At 49.5% G+C, this 17,708-nt stretch overlaps 1 protein-coding gene across 1 annotated transcript in view; it reads left to right on the forward strand.

The window, feature by feature from the left end:
- Positions 1–541: 541 nt before the first annotated feature.
- LOC144146366 (short-chain specific acyl-CoA dehydrogenase, mitochondrial-like) overlaps positions 542–17,708 on the forward strand; it is a 37,839-nt gene continuing 20,672 nt past the window's right edge. The window contains exons 1-2 of the mRNA XM_077678323.1: positions 542–679; positions 14,749–14,956. Coding sequence (XP_077534449.1) covers positions 542–679; positions 14,749–14,956 — 346 coding nt within the window. The remainder of the gene's footprint in view (positions 680–14,748; positions 14,957–17,708) is intronic.

Consider the following 17,708-nt stretch of genomic DNA (forward strand, 5'->3'; position numbering starts at 1 on the left):
TTCTAAACGCTCAAAATATGTCACAGTACTGCTGATATACATGCAAAGCTTTCCCATCTCTTTTTGTTCTCTTCGCAGCGCATATGCCAACCACGCCATCGAACCAGCCATCTCTCTTTTCTCCCTTTCTCCCCATGTGAAAGTAGCCGACTGACGATCCTTATCAGTCTCTATAAATCACGCCGCTGACGTGCCCTCTAGACCTTCCAAAAGGGTCCTCCGGGAGGTCAATCATTGCCCGCCGTCCACGTCATTCGCTAACTTCGTGCACAGTAGCCATGGCAACGTCGCCAACGCGGCTTTGTTATTGACCACAGTGGCTGCAGCAGTGTTCACCGCTCACGCACCCCCCTCCCTTTCTTTCTTTGCCCAAAGAATCTACCGCAACTTCCGATTCTTGTCCTGGGCGTTCAAGCAGCCCGCACGCATGCGGGTGGAGGCAACCCCTCGCGTGCTTCTTGTGTACGACCAGCGTGCACGCTGCCCTCCCCTTCGTCGACGTCGTGTTTCCGTGCTGTCCGTCTTCCTTCCTGCGCGCGTAATGGTGGGCCCCATCAAGGGAGGCAGTAACCCGCGCAAGCACGTCGTCACGGGACCACTGCGGCCATCAAACCACGAGCGCCACCCGTGCAAGAAGAGGCTTGCTCGCGTGCAACCAACCACGGGGCGCAAGAACTGTGTGAGCACATGCTTGGGCGCATGCGCGCGCAGGCACCGTGTCCCGCGCAAGATACGTGACTCGGTGCCGCATGGAGGCAGGGTACTGGCTCAGATCGTTCCTTGAAGACACGCGTTCATTTTCTTGCTCCGCGTTTGAAGCCATGCTCGGCTGGTTGAATCCGCGTTCCGCTTTCGGCTGGTTTCCTTGTCCTCGCTGCGTTTGCGAACTCGCGCAGAGATTGCGTATACTTTCTCCCATCCGTATGCGATATGTGTACACCACACCGCTGCTCTTTTTGTGTGATAGCTTGATTTCTCAAAGAACCTTCGCTGAAAGTTCCGTCTTCTCCCCCGAATAAGGTGCCTCCTCCGCAAAAGAAATAGGATTTAGCAGAATTCCTGCGAAGCGTGCAATGTCGTTGTCAGTAAGAAGCCGATTAGAATTGATGCACCGATTAATGACACCACTCGAGTGTAAAGGCGAAGCGGTGTCCCTTGAATGCTGATTACCACGGATTATTATGTTCCCCGACGAATACCTTCACTGCATTGGCATTGGGTATGTATGGTTACTGATGACGGAGAAGGTGCCGGAAAAAGCAGCTGCGCTCTTTTATTCTTACATAGATCTAAAAAAACATGACCGCTACTGGTATCGAATTCCGAAGCAGGTTTCCCTGTGTTTTCGGGCTGACGCACGTGTTCCTCGTGAGTGGGTTCGTTAAACTGGAAACACGCGCCGGGGATACCCCGCCGAGGAATCCGAGGCGCCTAAGACGTAGGACGTTTTCAGTTTACAGATATCGGTGTAAAAAAACAACAATCAGGCCAGCGATGGAAAAAGAACATTATCAGTGACCAAATGTGATCGCTGGACCCACTATAGACCATGAACGGCAAAGGACATCGGACGCGTTACAGATATAGTTGAAAGTTCAAAGTAAGGAAGCCAGTGGAAACGATGTGGAGACATAGGACAGTCAAACATCGAATGGTATACACAGGCCCACAAAGAAAACAACATTTTTCGTCGTTGCCCGGTAGGGAAGCTATATGTTCCCACGGAACCGAACGTAATAACGAAACTATGTAGCCTTTCGCCCTCCCGTTCTTTTCTACTTCATTCCCATTTATCTGCACGCTCACCTATTTCAGCGCTATCAAATCATTATCATCATCATTAAAGGCGGAACGAGTATCGAGATGACAAACTCACAAAGTCAAAAGGCTGTTTGTGACACCGCAGGATACAAGAGGTACTGTGGCGCAAAAAGGAATGAAGGAGAACCCAGTATCTTTGTCTTCCCACACACACATAGGCGCGGATATATATATATATATATATATATATATATATATATATATATATATATATATATATATATATATATATATATATATATATATATATATATATATATATATATATATAGCGAATCAGAATAGGAAATGAGGGGCTCGTTGAAAATAACACAGAAATAAGGGTTGGCAGTCGAGAAAACCTCGGAAAGCAAAGGGGAGGATGTGGTAGATTATTGAAACAGATTAAGAATTTGGAAAGAAAGAAAGAAAGTGAAGAAAAAATGCCCGCCAGGTGGGATCCGAACCCACGACCTCCAGAATACCGGTCTGGTGCGATAACCACTACGCTACCGGCGGGGCGATTTTCCCATTCACTTTCTGGGGTATTTATGTTAGGTATGTTTGTTTCCTGTGCTTGGGGGTGGTAGCCAGCGCCATTCGGACTAATCGGGGTGAAGGGGACCTTCTTTTTAACCCCCGGGTCGTGACTCGAGTGTCTACGACATGTCCAGAGTGGTCGACCAGCTTTGAACCCTCTTAAGCTCCCTTTGGCACCAAGACTGCCAGAACAGAGGCCCTCGCTATGCATGTAGCGAATCAGAATAGGAAATGAGGGGCTCGTTGAAAATAACACAGAAATAAGGGTTGGCAGTCGAGAAAACCTCGGAAAGCAAAGGGGAGGATGTGGTAGATTATTGAAACAGATTAAGAATTTGGAAAGAAAGAAAGAAAGTGAAGAAAAAATGCCCGCCAGGTGGGATCCGAACCCACGACCTCCAGAATACCGGTCTGGTGCGATAACCACTACGCTACCGGCGGGGCGATTTTCCCATTCACTTTCTGGGGTATTTATGTTAGGTATGTTTGTTTCCTGTGCTTGGGGGTGGTAGCCAGCGCCATTCGGACTAATCGGGGTGAAGGGGACCTTCTTTTTAACCCCCGGGTCGTGACTCGAGTGTCTACGACATGTCCAGAGTGGTCGACCAGCTTTGAACCCTCTTAAGCTCCCTTTGGCACCAAGACTGCCAGAACAGAGGCCCTCGCTATGCATGTAGCGAATCAGAATAGGAAATGAGGGGCTCGTTGAAAATAACACAGAAATAAGGGTTGGCAGTCGAGAAAACCTCGGAAAGCAAAGGGGAGGATGTGGTAGATTATTGAAACAGATTAAGAATTTGGAAAGAAAGAAAGAAAGTGAAGAAAAAATGCCCGCCAGGTGGGATCCGAACCCACGACCTCCAGAATACCGGTCTGGTGCGATAACCACTACGCTACCGGCGGGGCGATTTTCCCATTCACTTTCTGGGGTATTTATGTTAGGTATGTTTGTTTCCTGTGCTTGGGGGTGGTAGCCAGCGCCATTCGGACTAATCGGGGTGAAGGGGACCTTCTTTTTAACCCCCGGGTCGTGACTCGAGTGTCTACGACATGTCCAGAGTGGTCGACCAGCTTTGAACCCTCTTAAGCTCCCTTTGGCACCAAGACTGCCAGAACAGAGGCCCTCGCTATGCATGTAGCGAATCAGAATAGGAAATGAGGGGCTCGTTGAAAATAACACAGAAATAAGGGTTGGCAGTCGAGAAAACCTCGGAAAGCAAAGGGGAGGATGTGGTAGATTATTGAAACAGATTAAGAATTTGGAAAGAAAGAAAGAAAGTGAAGAAAAAATGCCCGCCAGGTGGGATCCGAACCCACGACCTCCAGAATACCGGTCTGGTGCGATAACCACTACGCTACCGGCGGGGCGATTTTCCCATTCACTTTCTGGGGTATTTATGTTAGGTATGTTTGTTTCCTGTGCTTGGGGGTGGTAGCCAGCGCCATTCGGACTAATTCGGACTCAGACCGGTATTCTGGAGGTCGTGGGTTCGGATCCCACCTGGCGGGCATTTTTTCTTCACTTTCTTTCTTTCTTTCCAAATTCTTAATCTGTTTCAATAATCTACCACATCCTCCCCTTTGCTTTCCGAGGTTTTCTCGACTGCCAACCCTTATTTCTGTGTTATTTTCAACGAGCCCCTCATTTCCTATTCTGATTCGCTACATGCATAGCGAGGGCCTCTGTTCTGGCAGTCTTGGTGCCAAAGGGAGCTTAAGAGGGTTCAAAGCTGGTCGACCACTCTGGACATGTCGTAGACACTCGAGTCACGACCCGGGGGTTAAAAAGAAGGTCCCCTTCACCCCGATTAGTCCGAATGGCGCTGGCTACCACCCCCAAGCACAGGAAACAAACATACCTAACATAAATACCCCAGAAAGTGAATGGGAAAATCGCCCCGCCGGTAGCGTAGTGGTTATCGCACCAGACCGGTATTCTGGAGGTCGTGGGTTCGGATCCCACCTGGCGGGCATTTTTTCTTCACTTTCTTTCTTTCTTTCCAAATTCTTAATCTGTTTCAATAATCTACCACATCCTCCCCTTTGCTTTCCGAGGTTTTCTCGACTGCCAACCCTTATTTCTGTGTTATTTTCAACGAGCCCCTCATTTCCTATTCTGATTCGCTACATGCATAGCGAGGGCCTCTGTTCTGGCAGTCTTGGTGCCAAAGGGAGCTTAAGAGGGTTCAAAGCTGGTCGACCACTCTGGACATGTCGTAGACACTCGAGTCACGACCCGGGGGTTAAAAAGAAGGTCCCCTTCACCCCGATTAGTCCGAATGGCGCTGGCTACCACCCCCAAGCACAGGAAACAAACATACCTAACATAAATACCCCAGAAAGTGAATGGGAAAATCGCCCCGCCGGTAGCGTAGTGGTTATCGCACCAGACCGGTATTCTGGAGGTCGTGGGTTCGGATCCCACCTGGCGGGCATTTTTTCTTCACTTTCTTTCTTTCTTTCCAAATTCTTAATCTGTTTCAATAATCTACCACATCCTCCCCTTTGCTTTCCGAGGTTTTCTCGACTGCCAACCCTTATTTCTGTGTTATTTTCAACGAGCCCCTCATTTCCTATTCTGATTCGCTACATGCATAGCGAGGGCCTCTGTTCTGGCAGTCTTGGTGCCAAAGGGAGCTTAAGAGGGTTCAAAGCTGGTCGACCACTCTGGACATGTCGTAGACACTCGAGTCACGACCCGGGGGTTAAAAAGAAGGTCCCCTTCACCCCGATTAGTCCGAATGGCGCTGGCTACCACCCCCAAGCACAGGAAACAAACATACCTAACATAAATACCCCAGAAAGTGAATGGGAAAATCGCCCCGCCGGTAGCGTAGTGGTTATCGCACCAGACCGGTATTCTGGAGGTCGTGGGTTCGGATCCCACCTGGCGGGCATTTTTTCTTCACTTTCTTTCTTTCTTTCCAAATTCTTAATCTGTTTCAATAATCTACCACATCCTCCCCTTTGCTTTCCGAGGTTTTCTCGACTGCCAACCCTTATTTCTGTGTTATTTTCAACGAGCCCCTCATTTCCTATTCTGATTCGCTACATGCATAGCGAGGGCCTCTGTTCTGGCAGTCTTGGTGCCAAAGGGAGCTTAAGAGGGTTCAAAGCTGGTCGACCACTCTGGACATGTCGTAGACACTCGAGTCACGACCCGGGGGTTAAAAAGAAGGTCCCCTTCACCCCGATTAGTCCGAATGGCGCTGGCTACCACCCCCAAGCACAGGAAACAAACATACCTAACATAAATACCCCAGAAAGTGAATGGGAAAATCGCCCCGCCGGTAGCGTAGTGGTTATCGCACCAGACCGGTATTCTGGAGGTCGTGGGTTCGGATCCCACCTGGCGGGCATTTTTTCTTCACTTTCTTTCTTTCTTTCCAAATTCTTAATCTGTTTCAATAATCTACCACATCCTCCCCTTTGCTTTCCGAGGTTTTCTCGACTGCCAACCCTTATTTCTGTGTTATATATATATATATATATATATATATATATATATATATATATATATATAGCACATCGCATTCTTGATGGCCTCTCGAACATACGTTTGTCCAGCCCATCACCTGCCTGGCGCATCTCCTGCATCCCGTTTACCACGCCATTCTTTACTGTACACAGCCAGCCCCGTCGGTCCATGGCGCTGCACTTTTCGTGCAGCGGCATGCGCCCCATTGTCTCCGCGCGCGCTATGCGGCGCCATCATCATGGCGACCTTCGGAGCGTATCCGACGTCGTCCCCGGCTTCCTCTGATGCGCCTGGGGGCCTCATTAAGAGGAGGGCCTCGTCCCGCCGCCCACCGGAGCCAATGAGCGCCTCGAAGCGACGACGTTCCGGGGGCTCCTTCATATATATAGCTTGGCCAAACAGAAGCGTTGGCGAGTCCTTCAGGCAAGTCTGAGATAGCCATCAGGCCCGGACGTCGTTTATGCAGGCGAGCCGCTCTAAGCGAGCCGCTCTTGTGTTCATCTTGACCGTGGTCACTTTCACGAGTGCAGTCATTAGCATAGTTATCTCGGCTGGAGAGCTTAACCCTTTCTGTCACGGCACCCCCTAACGATAAGTAGCCACGGTGATATTTGCAGCTTTAGACGTATGCAGCCTCTGTGTTCGTTTGTTCATTTTAGCGTGCGTCGGCGTATCACATCCTCCGTCTCAGTTGTGGAACAAAAGGGGATAGGAGCTTGTATTCGCGTATTCATGGGGCGGTGGCATTCTTTCGGAGTGCGACGACTTCTTGCTTGCGTGCCGTATGCGCGTGTGCAGACAAAAAAAAAAAAAAAAAAACGACTGGTGTGGTAATATCAAATGCTTCTGAGGTTTTTTTTTCGTGATAATCTGCTCCGGCGTATGCTAACGACCTTGTTTCCTTCCTTTTCTTAACGCCAAAAGACGAGACTTTGGTCCTTTTAAATGCGGGGCACGCCATACACGCTGCAATGATATTTTGGCACGCCACGGCCACAGAGCAGAACTCGTCGAAGAAACGCCCGGCTTGAGACATATGCGCCCTGAATAGGAAGGGCTGTGGGTTAATCGATACAACTAGAAGTTTTTTTTTTTTTTTTTTTTACTGAGCAATCGTGACCGAGAGCCGTAAAACTCCTTATCCGGAGTTTTATTTTTTACTCCGCCCTCGATCAGAGTAAAATTATGTTATGACATCATATTTACACCGTCACTTGTTTGTCGGAGTGTTTAGGCGTATACTGCTTTATACACTCCGCAGTATGGAGTAAACGTTGTACTGCTGCAGGGTTTAGCGGAACATCCGCCCAGTGGAAATTCCCACCCGACTTGTTTTCGTTTACTGTGTAGTGTTCATTGACGCTAATTTAGAGCGTGCCACCTGGCGTGCGCTGTGAAAAAAGAAAAAAAAAGAAACACTGCAACATCACCTGTGTATTCTTCATGAGAAACGTGCACGTGCCTCCTCAATAACGTCGGTCGGTGTCCAAACGATCGACAGTTCCCCAGCACTCAAGCTTTCGGTTCTGCAGACTATACTCACGCAGCGGACAACATTTTTTTACAGGTAATGCATGGACAATTTTTAGTCTGGAGGCTCCTTAAAGGAGTCATGAAGACAAAATACAACATAACTTAATTAGGAAGAATTAGCCTTTAGTTATTCACAGAACTCCATTCCGACCCTGAAAAACGTTTTTTTTTTTTCAACCACAACAACAACAAGAAAGACTTTTGTGAAAAACTTTTTAGTCCAAACGTACAAAAACAACATATATGAACTGCAAATCCTACAAAACAAACTTCCAAGACTCTTAAATGAACTCAGTCGCCAGGATATTAGACTCCCCAAAACGACTTTCCCAGAACTACGACGGTATTTCAAAAAGTGCTAAATGTGCTAGTTGTTTGTTGCACATCGGTACATATAATGTCAGAAAGACTTTGCCCTAGCGATTGGCTTGTATTGACTCCCCTACAAAAATTGTATTTCCTTTTAAATCATTTCTCCCTTGTTTTCTCCATTGTATAGCCCCGTCTTTGACTGTGTTATATACTTTGTTTAATACATGATATCATGTACAGTTTGTATAATGCTGAAGTACGTGCAATACGAATTGCGGTTTCTGCATGCGTATTTACTGTATAGTTAATTTCGTTCATTTTCTTTTGTCCTCCTTCTTTTCTTCTCAAGATACAAGTTGTATTTATTTGATGTTCCTATTACGCTGCGCAGTGTTCGGGGGCTTGTAGCTCTGTCAAGCTGTCGATGTCTGACAGCTCTTACTGCTCGCTCCCAGCGTCCTGTACCTCGTGCAAGATGCGAATAAAAACAAACAAACAAACAAACAAACAAACAAGCAAATATTTTTAAAAATTTTCGATTTCGCGATACAAAATGTTAGAACTGGCGCAACCGAGGGGAAAACTAAAATCATCTATTCATCAGTGTGTTAACTTATCATTACCCTCAAAGTGATGCAGTCATACAAACGAAGAGACCCCGCCACAATCGCCCAGTCATTTTGCTTCGAGACGCCCTTGGTCGGGGGCTGCCAATATCCCAAACAAGAATCTGTGGCGCCCTAAAGACCAGACCATAAAGTGACTGGAGAGCCGCGACTTCTTCATTGGCCCCCCTCGATACCAAGCTTAGTTTTTGAAGTTTGCGACAAAACTGGTATACCGTTAGCTGGTTTGGTATACCGTTAAGATGGTATACCGTTAAGAGTACCGTTAACTGGTACTCTTAATAAACCAAACTTCTGTTTTGACTGCATGGCCGCTTTGAGGTGTTGGGTGCTTCCCAGCAGCACTTGATATCTTTAGATTAATGTATACGCTTGTAAGGCGGCTGAAAATAAACCTCCCAACATGAACTACGCCCTTTATATAGCGGAAAGGGGATCACAAGACGCAATTCATCGCAACTGAACGCGCTCGCTCTACGAGGCGGGGTGCCGTGAACCTCACCAATCAATCGTTGAGGTCGCTACAGAAACGTTCTCCCTGGAAGAGGCGCCGCCGGGGTGGCGGTGGTGCCGCGGCGTCCCAAAGCGGTCGCGGTGAACCTCAACGGTGGCCCCGCGTTTACAGCTGACAGGCGCGCGCCATCAATCTTGTTGCGTCCGCAGAAAAACTGTGACGGCTCCATGCGTAAAACCCGGCCGCTGATGTACACGCTGTCGGCCCCCTGTTCCACGTCGCTGGACATGACGAAGTTTTCGGGGGCTATATATCTGTTCCTTCCTGCTCGACATTTCTATATGCGGCTGTTCGATGAAACGCGTTAAATCGGCCATGGAGACAAAATACGTGCAGTTTGAAAGAGCGAGACTTTAACTCACTCGGCTCCATTTTAGCCACACACAGTGGCGGATCCGGAGAGGGGGGGCAAGAAAAGGACCGGTTAGTCGCCACCGCTTCATCTGATTTCTTCAATATCTCGACTATTTGCTTGAAGTTTTCGATAAAGTTGGTATCGTTGTTATCTGGACGAATCGTTCGTTTTAGAGGGACTCTGCAACACTTTTTTCAGCTTTTTTTTTCGAAATCCTAAAGGCTTGCAGAACGTAGCCAACCAACACTTGCAGTACTGAGAGTCGCAAAGTACGTCAGCCAAGTATTGCGACTGTATATATGCCCATGAGATAACTTAAAACTTGCTAAAAAGATGTTTCTCTCTTTCCCGGTCCTGGTGTTCTTCGACCAATAGAATTACGTCATTACAGCGGTGTCGCGGCTATTGGCCGGCTTTCCTTTAGTTGCCACAGTGAATGCGTTCGATAGCCACTTTAAAAAGATAGCCCCAAAAGCAAAGCAGAAACAAAAGGTGTATCTGCTGCGTCGGGGAAATCACGCAGTCCCGCTGCGTGCTGGGGATAACTATGGCTTTCGTAGTGCTTCTAGACGCGAAGGAAAGAGAAAGTGTTCAGCGGAAGTGTTGCAGTCCCTTTAATAAACCCAAATTGTATTTTATTTTCATGGTTCCTTTAAGCCTATAACCTGGCGCTACCGATGCGCACTTCGTTTTTTTTTAACACGGAAGTGTTTTATTCAAGGATGCACAGATATTACTGACGTCATATCCGTCACGGAAATGACGCCAGTACAACGAAGCAAGCTGCCTGTAAAGGGTGCACCCCTGCACACAGGGTCTTCTTGCGGGGAAGCAACCTTTAGTACTTAAGAGTACGTAATAATTACGGTTGTTCGTTTTCGTGTTTTATATTTTAACACGAAAGTGTTTTATGCCGCGATACCCCAACATTTCACTAACGTCATATCCGTCACGGAAATGACGCCAGTACACCTTCACCGAAAGGACCCTCCAGCCGGACGTCGCTCACCAAGCACACCGAGAAGACAGCTGCCGACCCGCAAATCATGATCAGCTGCAGATTTCGCTGCACATTTCACTTTCGTGTTTTACCGATTCCTATGACAGAGGAATCAACCCCAGTTTTTTTTTTAAAGGACGCCACCGGTCAACTAAGAAAGCTTTCGATTCAAAAGAAAACAACCACTTGCAAGCACTGCGGTTGTCTTATACTTCGTATTCGTTCAGCGTCTACCTCCAGATCCCACGGACCAGTTCCGCCAAAGCAAGACGCGTTTTCACTTTCTCCGCGACCCCCTTCTTCCGTGTGGGCTTTCGCGACACGCACTAAACACGCACAGCACACGGACACGCGACGAACGCAGCCGGTTCTGCTGCTGCTGCGGCAGCAGCAAGGTACAACCGCCTTCCGCCAGTCTTTTCGTCTCAAGAGCCTTGGCATTGCGGCGGCCGCATCTTCCTTTCGCCGCGGCAGTCCTCTCTGAGAGAAGAGTTCAAGTTCTCCCCGAGCGAGTTTTTCCCCCGCGTTGGTTGTTTTTGTTTTCTCCCCTCCTCCTCGCGCTCTACGCCTTGCGCCACATAGCGTCGCCGCGACGGGGGGCCAGGAACGCGCAAATGCGGCCGGCGGTGGTGCCCGCTCGTGTTTTTGCGCAAAGCGCTCCCGGAGTTCAGGAGCGTGCCGAATACGGCCGCTCACAACGCCGACACTGATGCTTCAGGGAGGGAAAGCGATGGTCTAGACTTTTCGTTTTTGGAAATCGAAACAGCCAAAAAAGATTCTGAATGTGATACGCCAAACACTTATACACAGCGAAGCTGTTTAGCAACAACAACAACAACGAACATTTATTAAAAGGGATGGCTCAAGGCCACATGGGGAAGAGGAGGGAGGGGAGATGAAGACCTGAATAGTGTCCCAACATGGAGGAGTCCAGAACGAACCTGTTTAGCAAATCGTTTGCTGTTTAGCAAATCGTACTTTTTCGTGTCCACAGTTAAGAATGCCAAGAAATTACCGAGCCTCGCGGTGACCGCCGGCAGTTAACAAAATCAAGAAAATGCCGAGCGCTCGTGTCTGCGTGCCTCGCGACTACAGCCCAGCGTCCCCTGCGCACGTTTGTCTAGCCAAAGCATACCCACTTAGGGAGATTGGCCGAGATTGCGGCGACCACACGGCAGTTTAAAAAAAACAAGAAAAGGCCGAGAGCTCGTGTGTGTGTGTGGCTCGCGGCGACTGCCCAGCGTCCCCGGCGCACGTTTGCCAAGCCAAGCTTACGGAGATTGGCCAAGATTTGCCAAACTCCAGAGTTCGCCATAATCGTGGCAACACTTGCTCGGAACGAGAAAGACACGTCACTGCGTACTCCCCTCCAAGGTGATGTCCAATGATTATCACTTCCCATTAAATGAAAGAAACGTACGCTTGTAGCAACAATGATAGAGTAAAGGTCGTTGCGGCAGCGAGGAAGAAGCAAATCGACTGCAATCGTGGACTCGTACCTTCGTGATGGTTGCGAAGGTTCCTACAGCTTCGCGCTACCTTCAGGGCTATACGCGTCAGTGTGAGCTTCCTTCGTTTCTTTCTCTTCTTTTTGGCTGTGTTGTGTAGAATAACTCGTGTTTCCCTTTATTCGAGCACTCACTGGAAGTCTGTCGAGCCTCAGTTTTTCTATAGTTTGCGGAAGAATCCGAATATCCATCCTTAGCGGCCGGCTTAATAACTACAGCAGTGACTTCGCAGATCTAATTGATAGTAACTGGAGTTCAATAAAACTTGCAGTAAGTAGGTTAGGCGATCGGACGTTCGTGCGTTTTCTGCACCGTATTGGTTCAAATACACCGGCGTCGTGTTCCCTTCGTCGAAAGACACGCTTCGCACTGCTTGGGGTCTCAACAAAGTCGCCTCAAAAGTAGCAAGTTCAACGCACGCTCAACTAAACCACCCGCGGAGCGTCGACGCCGACGTGTTTTCGTAAGTGTAATTTGTAATCTCAAACGCATGTATAGCCGCACCTCGCGTCAAAACCGAGCGCCATCATTATCAGCAGCAGCAGCAGCAGCGCGTTTGCGCCCACAGCAAGAGCAACGTATCTCCCGTGTAACAAAATACTCAAAACCGTTAAGGAGTGCGTCAACTCAATCTCGACTCAATCCCGGTACAGTGAGCCGATCAGGGAGCGGCCTTGGTTTAAGCAGGGGTTTTCATATTCTCTGGGATGGCGTTGTACGGCGACAAACGCGGCACATGCGCATGAGAAACAATCAGCGGCAGCGGAGAGGGAGAGGGGAGAAGCGGCTTGCTGAAGAGCGCCGTGCATCCGACGACCGACCGGCCCCGTCGATTAGAAACGCGGTCGTTCGCCGAATCCGGAGGAAGGGCGCCGAGGACCTCTTCCCGCCTCCTCCCCTTCCTCCGCATCTGTCGAGCAGCGACGGTCGCCCAGATACGCGCTTGATCGACGACTGCTGCGCTGCTTCGGCAGTGAGAACGAGAGCGAAGCAAGCGCCCAGGAGGAGAACGGAACGCCTGAGATGGAAGAGCCGCCCGGTTTATTGCGAGCACCGGGAATACGCGGGACGCTGAGCCATCTATCCGCGCTCCGGTGTGGATTCAATGTGTAATACCATCACGTGGGCGAAAGTATAACTTCGCGTTAGGAACGGAAACGGAATCGATACACGGGGAGTGCGAACACGGGTTGCCCAGTAGAAAAAGGTCATTGTGTACATAGCGTCGGTCGGGTTCAGATTGTTGCCGCAACTGTCGTAATAACTTTAAAGAATGACGTCATTTCGCGTCTCAGCCAACCGAACTGCGTGACACGCCGTTTTTTTTTTTTTTTTTACGTCCATAGATCACGATATGGCTTTTGCGTCGGTAGTCTGAACATAGCCGAAGGTACAGGGAGCGCTTGCTGGCTCTGTGAGCGAGCGGAACGGATACCCGACTGCACGTGCCTAGCACAGCACTCTGGTAGTTTTTGTACTACGCATGCGCAGTTGCGTTTCCGTCTCGCCCAGGCATCGTGAGAGAAGTAAATCACGTTCAAAAAAAAAAAAAAAAAAGAGAGAAAACTACATTCCGAACGCGACAGAAAGCTCTTAATGGAGCCGCCTTTTTTTGGGGCCCTCAGCGGACACAAATCGTTGTGAAGGTGAATCAGAGGAAGAGAGTACGAGTAGGAGGTGTGCCGAGAAATTACGTGTGGGAGGTGAATGAGGAGGAACAAACAATGTCTCAGCACTAATCTGTCGTTCTAAGGAGTCGGGACATTAGGCGATGGATGCAAACATCAACCGACTATGTGTGTCTGGATGTAACGAGATCGGTGCGTACCGCAATCATCTATGGATACATAGACCTCTGTGTGCGTTCGTACTTGTGTGTGTGCGTATGGAGACAGACAGACAGAGAGAGAGAGAGAGAGAGAGAGAGAGAGAGAGAGAGAGAGAGAGAGAGAGAGAGAGAGAGAGAGAGAGAGAGAGTCCCGCTTCTCAAGCCGAAGAACATACACACTGCTATGTGGTCCCAACGAAGCTGAAATGCTCGAGTGGCACGCTTTCAAGCCATAAGAAAAATTCCCCGCATTTCCCCGAGGGGAAGAATGTGAAAGTGCGAATGCACGAGTTGAATTTGCGCGGTTCGGTAATGTTCGCGAAAGAGAGATCACACACACACACACACACACAACTACAAAGAAAGAAAGATGCATTTATTCACAGACACCTATTTGTGTTGTCGTTGTACTTGATTGCTAGAGCGGATCTCAGCTTTGAAATTTCGTGTCAGTACTCCTTTAAGCGGGTGCATTAGCCCTTCTCACGCCCGATTCCTGGCCAATCCCCCACGTGGGTATGTGCCATGTCAGCGGCCAGGCAGCGCGCGCCCATCTCCCCCCGTTGCCAAGGAAGACGAGGAGATTCCTGGCCAATCCCCCACGTGGGTATGTGATGCGGACATCGCCGGTGGACGCAGGTTCAGGGTCGCTTAAGAAGTGCATTGCACTTAAAACGCTAATAATAAAATACCCTAGGACCCGATATTTTCATATACGACCATATTGATCCTAAAAATGGCCCTCCTAGCAAAACATTTGTGTTCAGTAATGAAGCCCACTTTAAAAAGCGGGTGTATAACGCTCCATATATGGGCACATGGGCTCTTTGGAGGTATTTAATAAAATATCCTAGGGCCTTCGTACTCTCATATCAGAGAGCTCGTACTGAACATTGAAAAAGTTGATTTGAAGCAAGGCAAGCGTGTTTACAAGTGAAACCGACTTTAAATGCGCCCGGTGCCTGTAATAGCAGAGGGGCGCAAGCATTTATTCGACAACCTCACCTGGAGTTTATGCTTTTTTTTGTCCCGAATGCGATTTATAAACATCCTTCGTTTCAAAAATGTATCCAAGTTAGCAGCAACATCCATCCAGCGCGCCGACGTACGTAATAGAGCGACGACCCATTTTGGGGTCGCTTAACTCTTGTTCCAGGTGCGCGCCGCAGAGCCTTCTCACTCTATTACTACAACCTTGAGCAACAGCTGCCTGAAGGCTTCAATAACTGTGTTGATGTAATTCGTCCCGCACAGAGGAATTTCAGAGGCGCCCTGTCGAGCGGAGGGATCGGGGGCCGTTCTTCGAAGCAAGCAGGTGGTGCGGGCGGCGCAGAAGCCAAGCAGAACGCCGAGGCAGCAGCTGTTTTCCGCTGGTTGCAAAAAGTAAGAGGCACCCACTGCGCGGGTGCGGAGGAATCTCGATCGAGCAACGAAGAAAAGGTGCCGCCGCAAAGAAGCAACGGTACACGCACGCGCGGCCGACGGGTCCTCCCTCTCAGCCATGCTGGGGCCGTGCCCCAGGGCACCGCTCTGGTGCCGCCACTTTTCAAAATGGTAGCGAATGAAATCATACAAGAAACGTTGTTGGAAGAGGGAAGACAAGTTCGCGGGGGACACCACCCATTTTCCGGTGCCCGCGCTCGCTCACTGAATGAGGAACAGAGGATGAAGTGAAAACGTCTGGCAGAAGAACTCTCCCCTCCCCACTTGACAAAAGTTAATGCTCCCTGTTTTCTGCTGCTCCTTGGGAGTTCGCGGCTAGAAAGAAAGTGAAAACAACAAGAGAAAAGAGGAAACAAACTAGAGGCAAATGTCGGGCAAGGCAAGAATCGGGCCCGATGGATAAGGGAGAAAATAAAACGAGCGGCCGAGGTGCCCCAGGACGTGGAAAGGGAAACGAAAATGGTGCGCGACCGGCGCGCGCCACCTGTCTCCGGTTGCGAATTTGCTTTGCGTTTTCTTCGCCCGACCAAAGTTATTGCTGGTCTCGCGGCAGGCAGATGGTCGGCGCGCGGACGGCAGCCGCCACACGACGGCCCCTGGTTGCTCTCTTGAGTGCAAGGACGTCGCGGTGCGTTCGAGCGATGTATACGCATTCCTCAAACATAATGCGGGATCTCTTTTCTTTTTGTACTTGAGGGAAAATGTTTGGTTCAGGCGTGAAAAGGCAGAAGCCGTTTTTTTTTTTTTTTTTTTTTTCATCCACACCAAGAAGGACGATTGAATACCCCGGAGGACATGACGCCTGTGTTCGAAGTGCCAAGGGCGATAATAATGGGCCTCTAATAAGGCCGCAAGCAAGCCACGTCGGGTGTCGCGGCCTCCGCCCCATTGGCCGCAAGCAACGACAGCTAAACAAGTGCAGCACTGGGAATTCTACACCAGGGCAAGGGATCGGTCCGCACACCAGGTGCTTTTCCGGACCGGCTCGAGCTTGCCACGCGCCTCGAGGATTTACGCGGGGCAAACGTGATGGCACGCGACTCCCTTTCCGATGGCGCGTTCGAACTCCAGCTGCGTCGCTGAAGTCATTGCCTGCTTATACGGTAGGTGGTACACCGGCCTTGAACTGCATTTGAAAGCGCAGGTTGTGCGAGCATTTGTTCCCAGTTGGAAACACGTGGACTCGCTGAAATAAATTAACGCTCGCCATGTTATTCAAACTCGCCTCACTTGAAGCGGACCGAATCTGGCACTTTTTTCGCGACTAGGCCACTACATGTTCCTGAACCAAACAGTGGCGCGTCGTATACAGCGGGGTGGGCTGCTTTAAACCGTCGCACCTCCGGGATGGGATGTACAAGGAATACCCTGTCCTGAACATTGGGCGCTAAAAGTACATAACCAGGGAGCGTAATTTGAGAACTCATATATCTATGAGCTCAGTCAGTTTACAGAGTACATGCTTATGTATGTGACTGCGCAGTAAAAAAGAGGAAGGCACAGGGGTTTCCCGTAGCAAAACGCAATTGTGTTTAAAATGTCCCGCCTAAAGACCACCGCCGACCTAATTTTGCCCCACTATACGACAAGTAGGTAAGGAAAAACAAAAGAAGAAAACGTGGACGTAAGTCAACTCTCCATACACGCATTCCTTCGTTCGACCATCCGTCCGCACGTCTCGTCTCTCTATATCTCTATCCATTCGTTTGCGTATGTATGCGCATGTCCACCCATCTACCTCTATTCCAATAAAGCTCAGGGTCCAGGAGGACCCTACCAACATAAAAAGGTATCTTACCCAACGTTACAGCTTGAACTGGTGAAAAGGCCCGCGCAGCCAGCCACAGCCACGGTATCCCAAACAGCTTCCCCTCCACCGGGCGTGCCCATGTGCCCCAATAGCGCCTGTTGTGTTCATTACAGATTTCATTCATTCATTCATTCCACTTGCCACAGTTACAACTGCTAATTAGCCACTCAGCGATATCTTTTGGCAATAAATATTGTCCCAAGTATTTTCTTCCGCAAGCCGGCAAAACATACGTACGGCATGCTTTAAAACTGTCATTCATAACGTGATCACCGCCCCCCCCCCCCCACGCCCCCCCCCCCCCCCCCCCCACATACACACACACACACGCACCTGCAGCCCTCCTTTTATTCAGTGAGAATTAAGTTACGGTTCTGTCTCATGTCCCTTTTTAGCGTGCGGAACTCGTTTCCATTTCGCTGCTGCCGTAAACGCTACCCTTTTGAAACCACTCAGTGCCTGCCCCGTTTTTCGAGTTGTTGCAATTTCTCCGCCTCACTCACAACGCCGGGATTCCCAAATACGCCTCCTATTAACCCGGTTTGCGTCGTGACGCGGGAACAAATTGCGCAGAACATTCGCTTAACATCTCAAAGGCATCCCACATCACGAAATACAAGGAAGGAAGGAATAAGGAACAGGTCGGCGGGGAGGACAAGAATCGTGAAGCCGCCGCCTTGCATTCTGTTATGCAAGCATTCCTGCGTTCCGACGTTTTATGACTCCTTCGTGGTAAGGAAAACCGGAGAACGGTTTGTTTCAACACCTGCACTTTCCGCGTATCGGCGCTCAGAGGACCAAGTGGTCTAAGCCCGCTACCGACTTTGATGTCAGCTAGCGCTCAGAGCGCTGTGCAAAAGCTGCCTCGTATACACCGCTGCTCAGAGCCATCCTAGACGGCGCTACGAATGCACTCTTTCCTAAGGTCCCTGAACTCTTTCCAACAGACTCGCGCATCTCT

The sequence above is a fragment of the Haemaphysalis longicornis genome, unplaced genomic scaffold (assembly GCF_048455015.1).
Source record: "Haemaphysalis longicornis isolate Haplotype H1 unplaced genomic scaffold, Haemaphysalis longicornis Haplotype H1 scaffold_7, whole genome shotgun sequence".
Classification (NCBI taxonomy): domain Eukaryota; kingdom Metazoa; phylum Arthropoda; class Arachnida; order Ixodida; family Ixodidae; genus Haemaphysalis; species Haemaphysalis longicornis.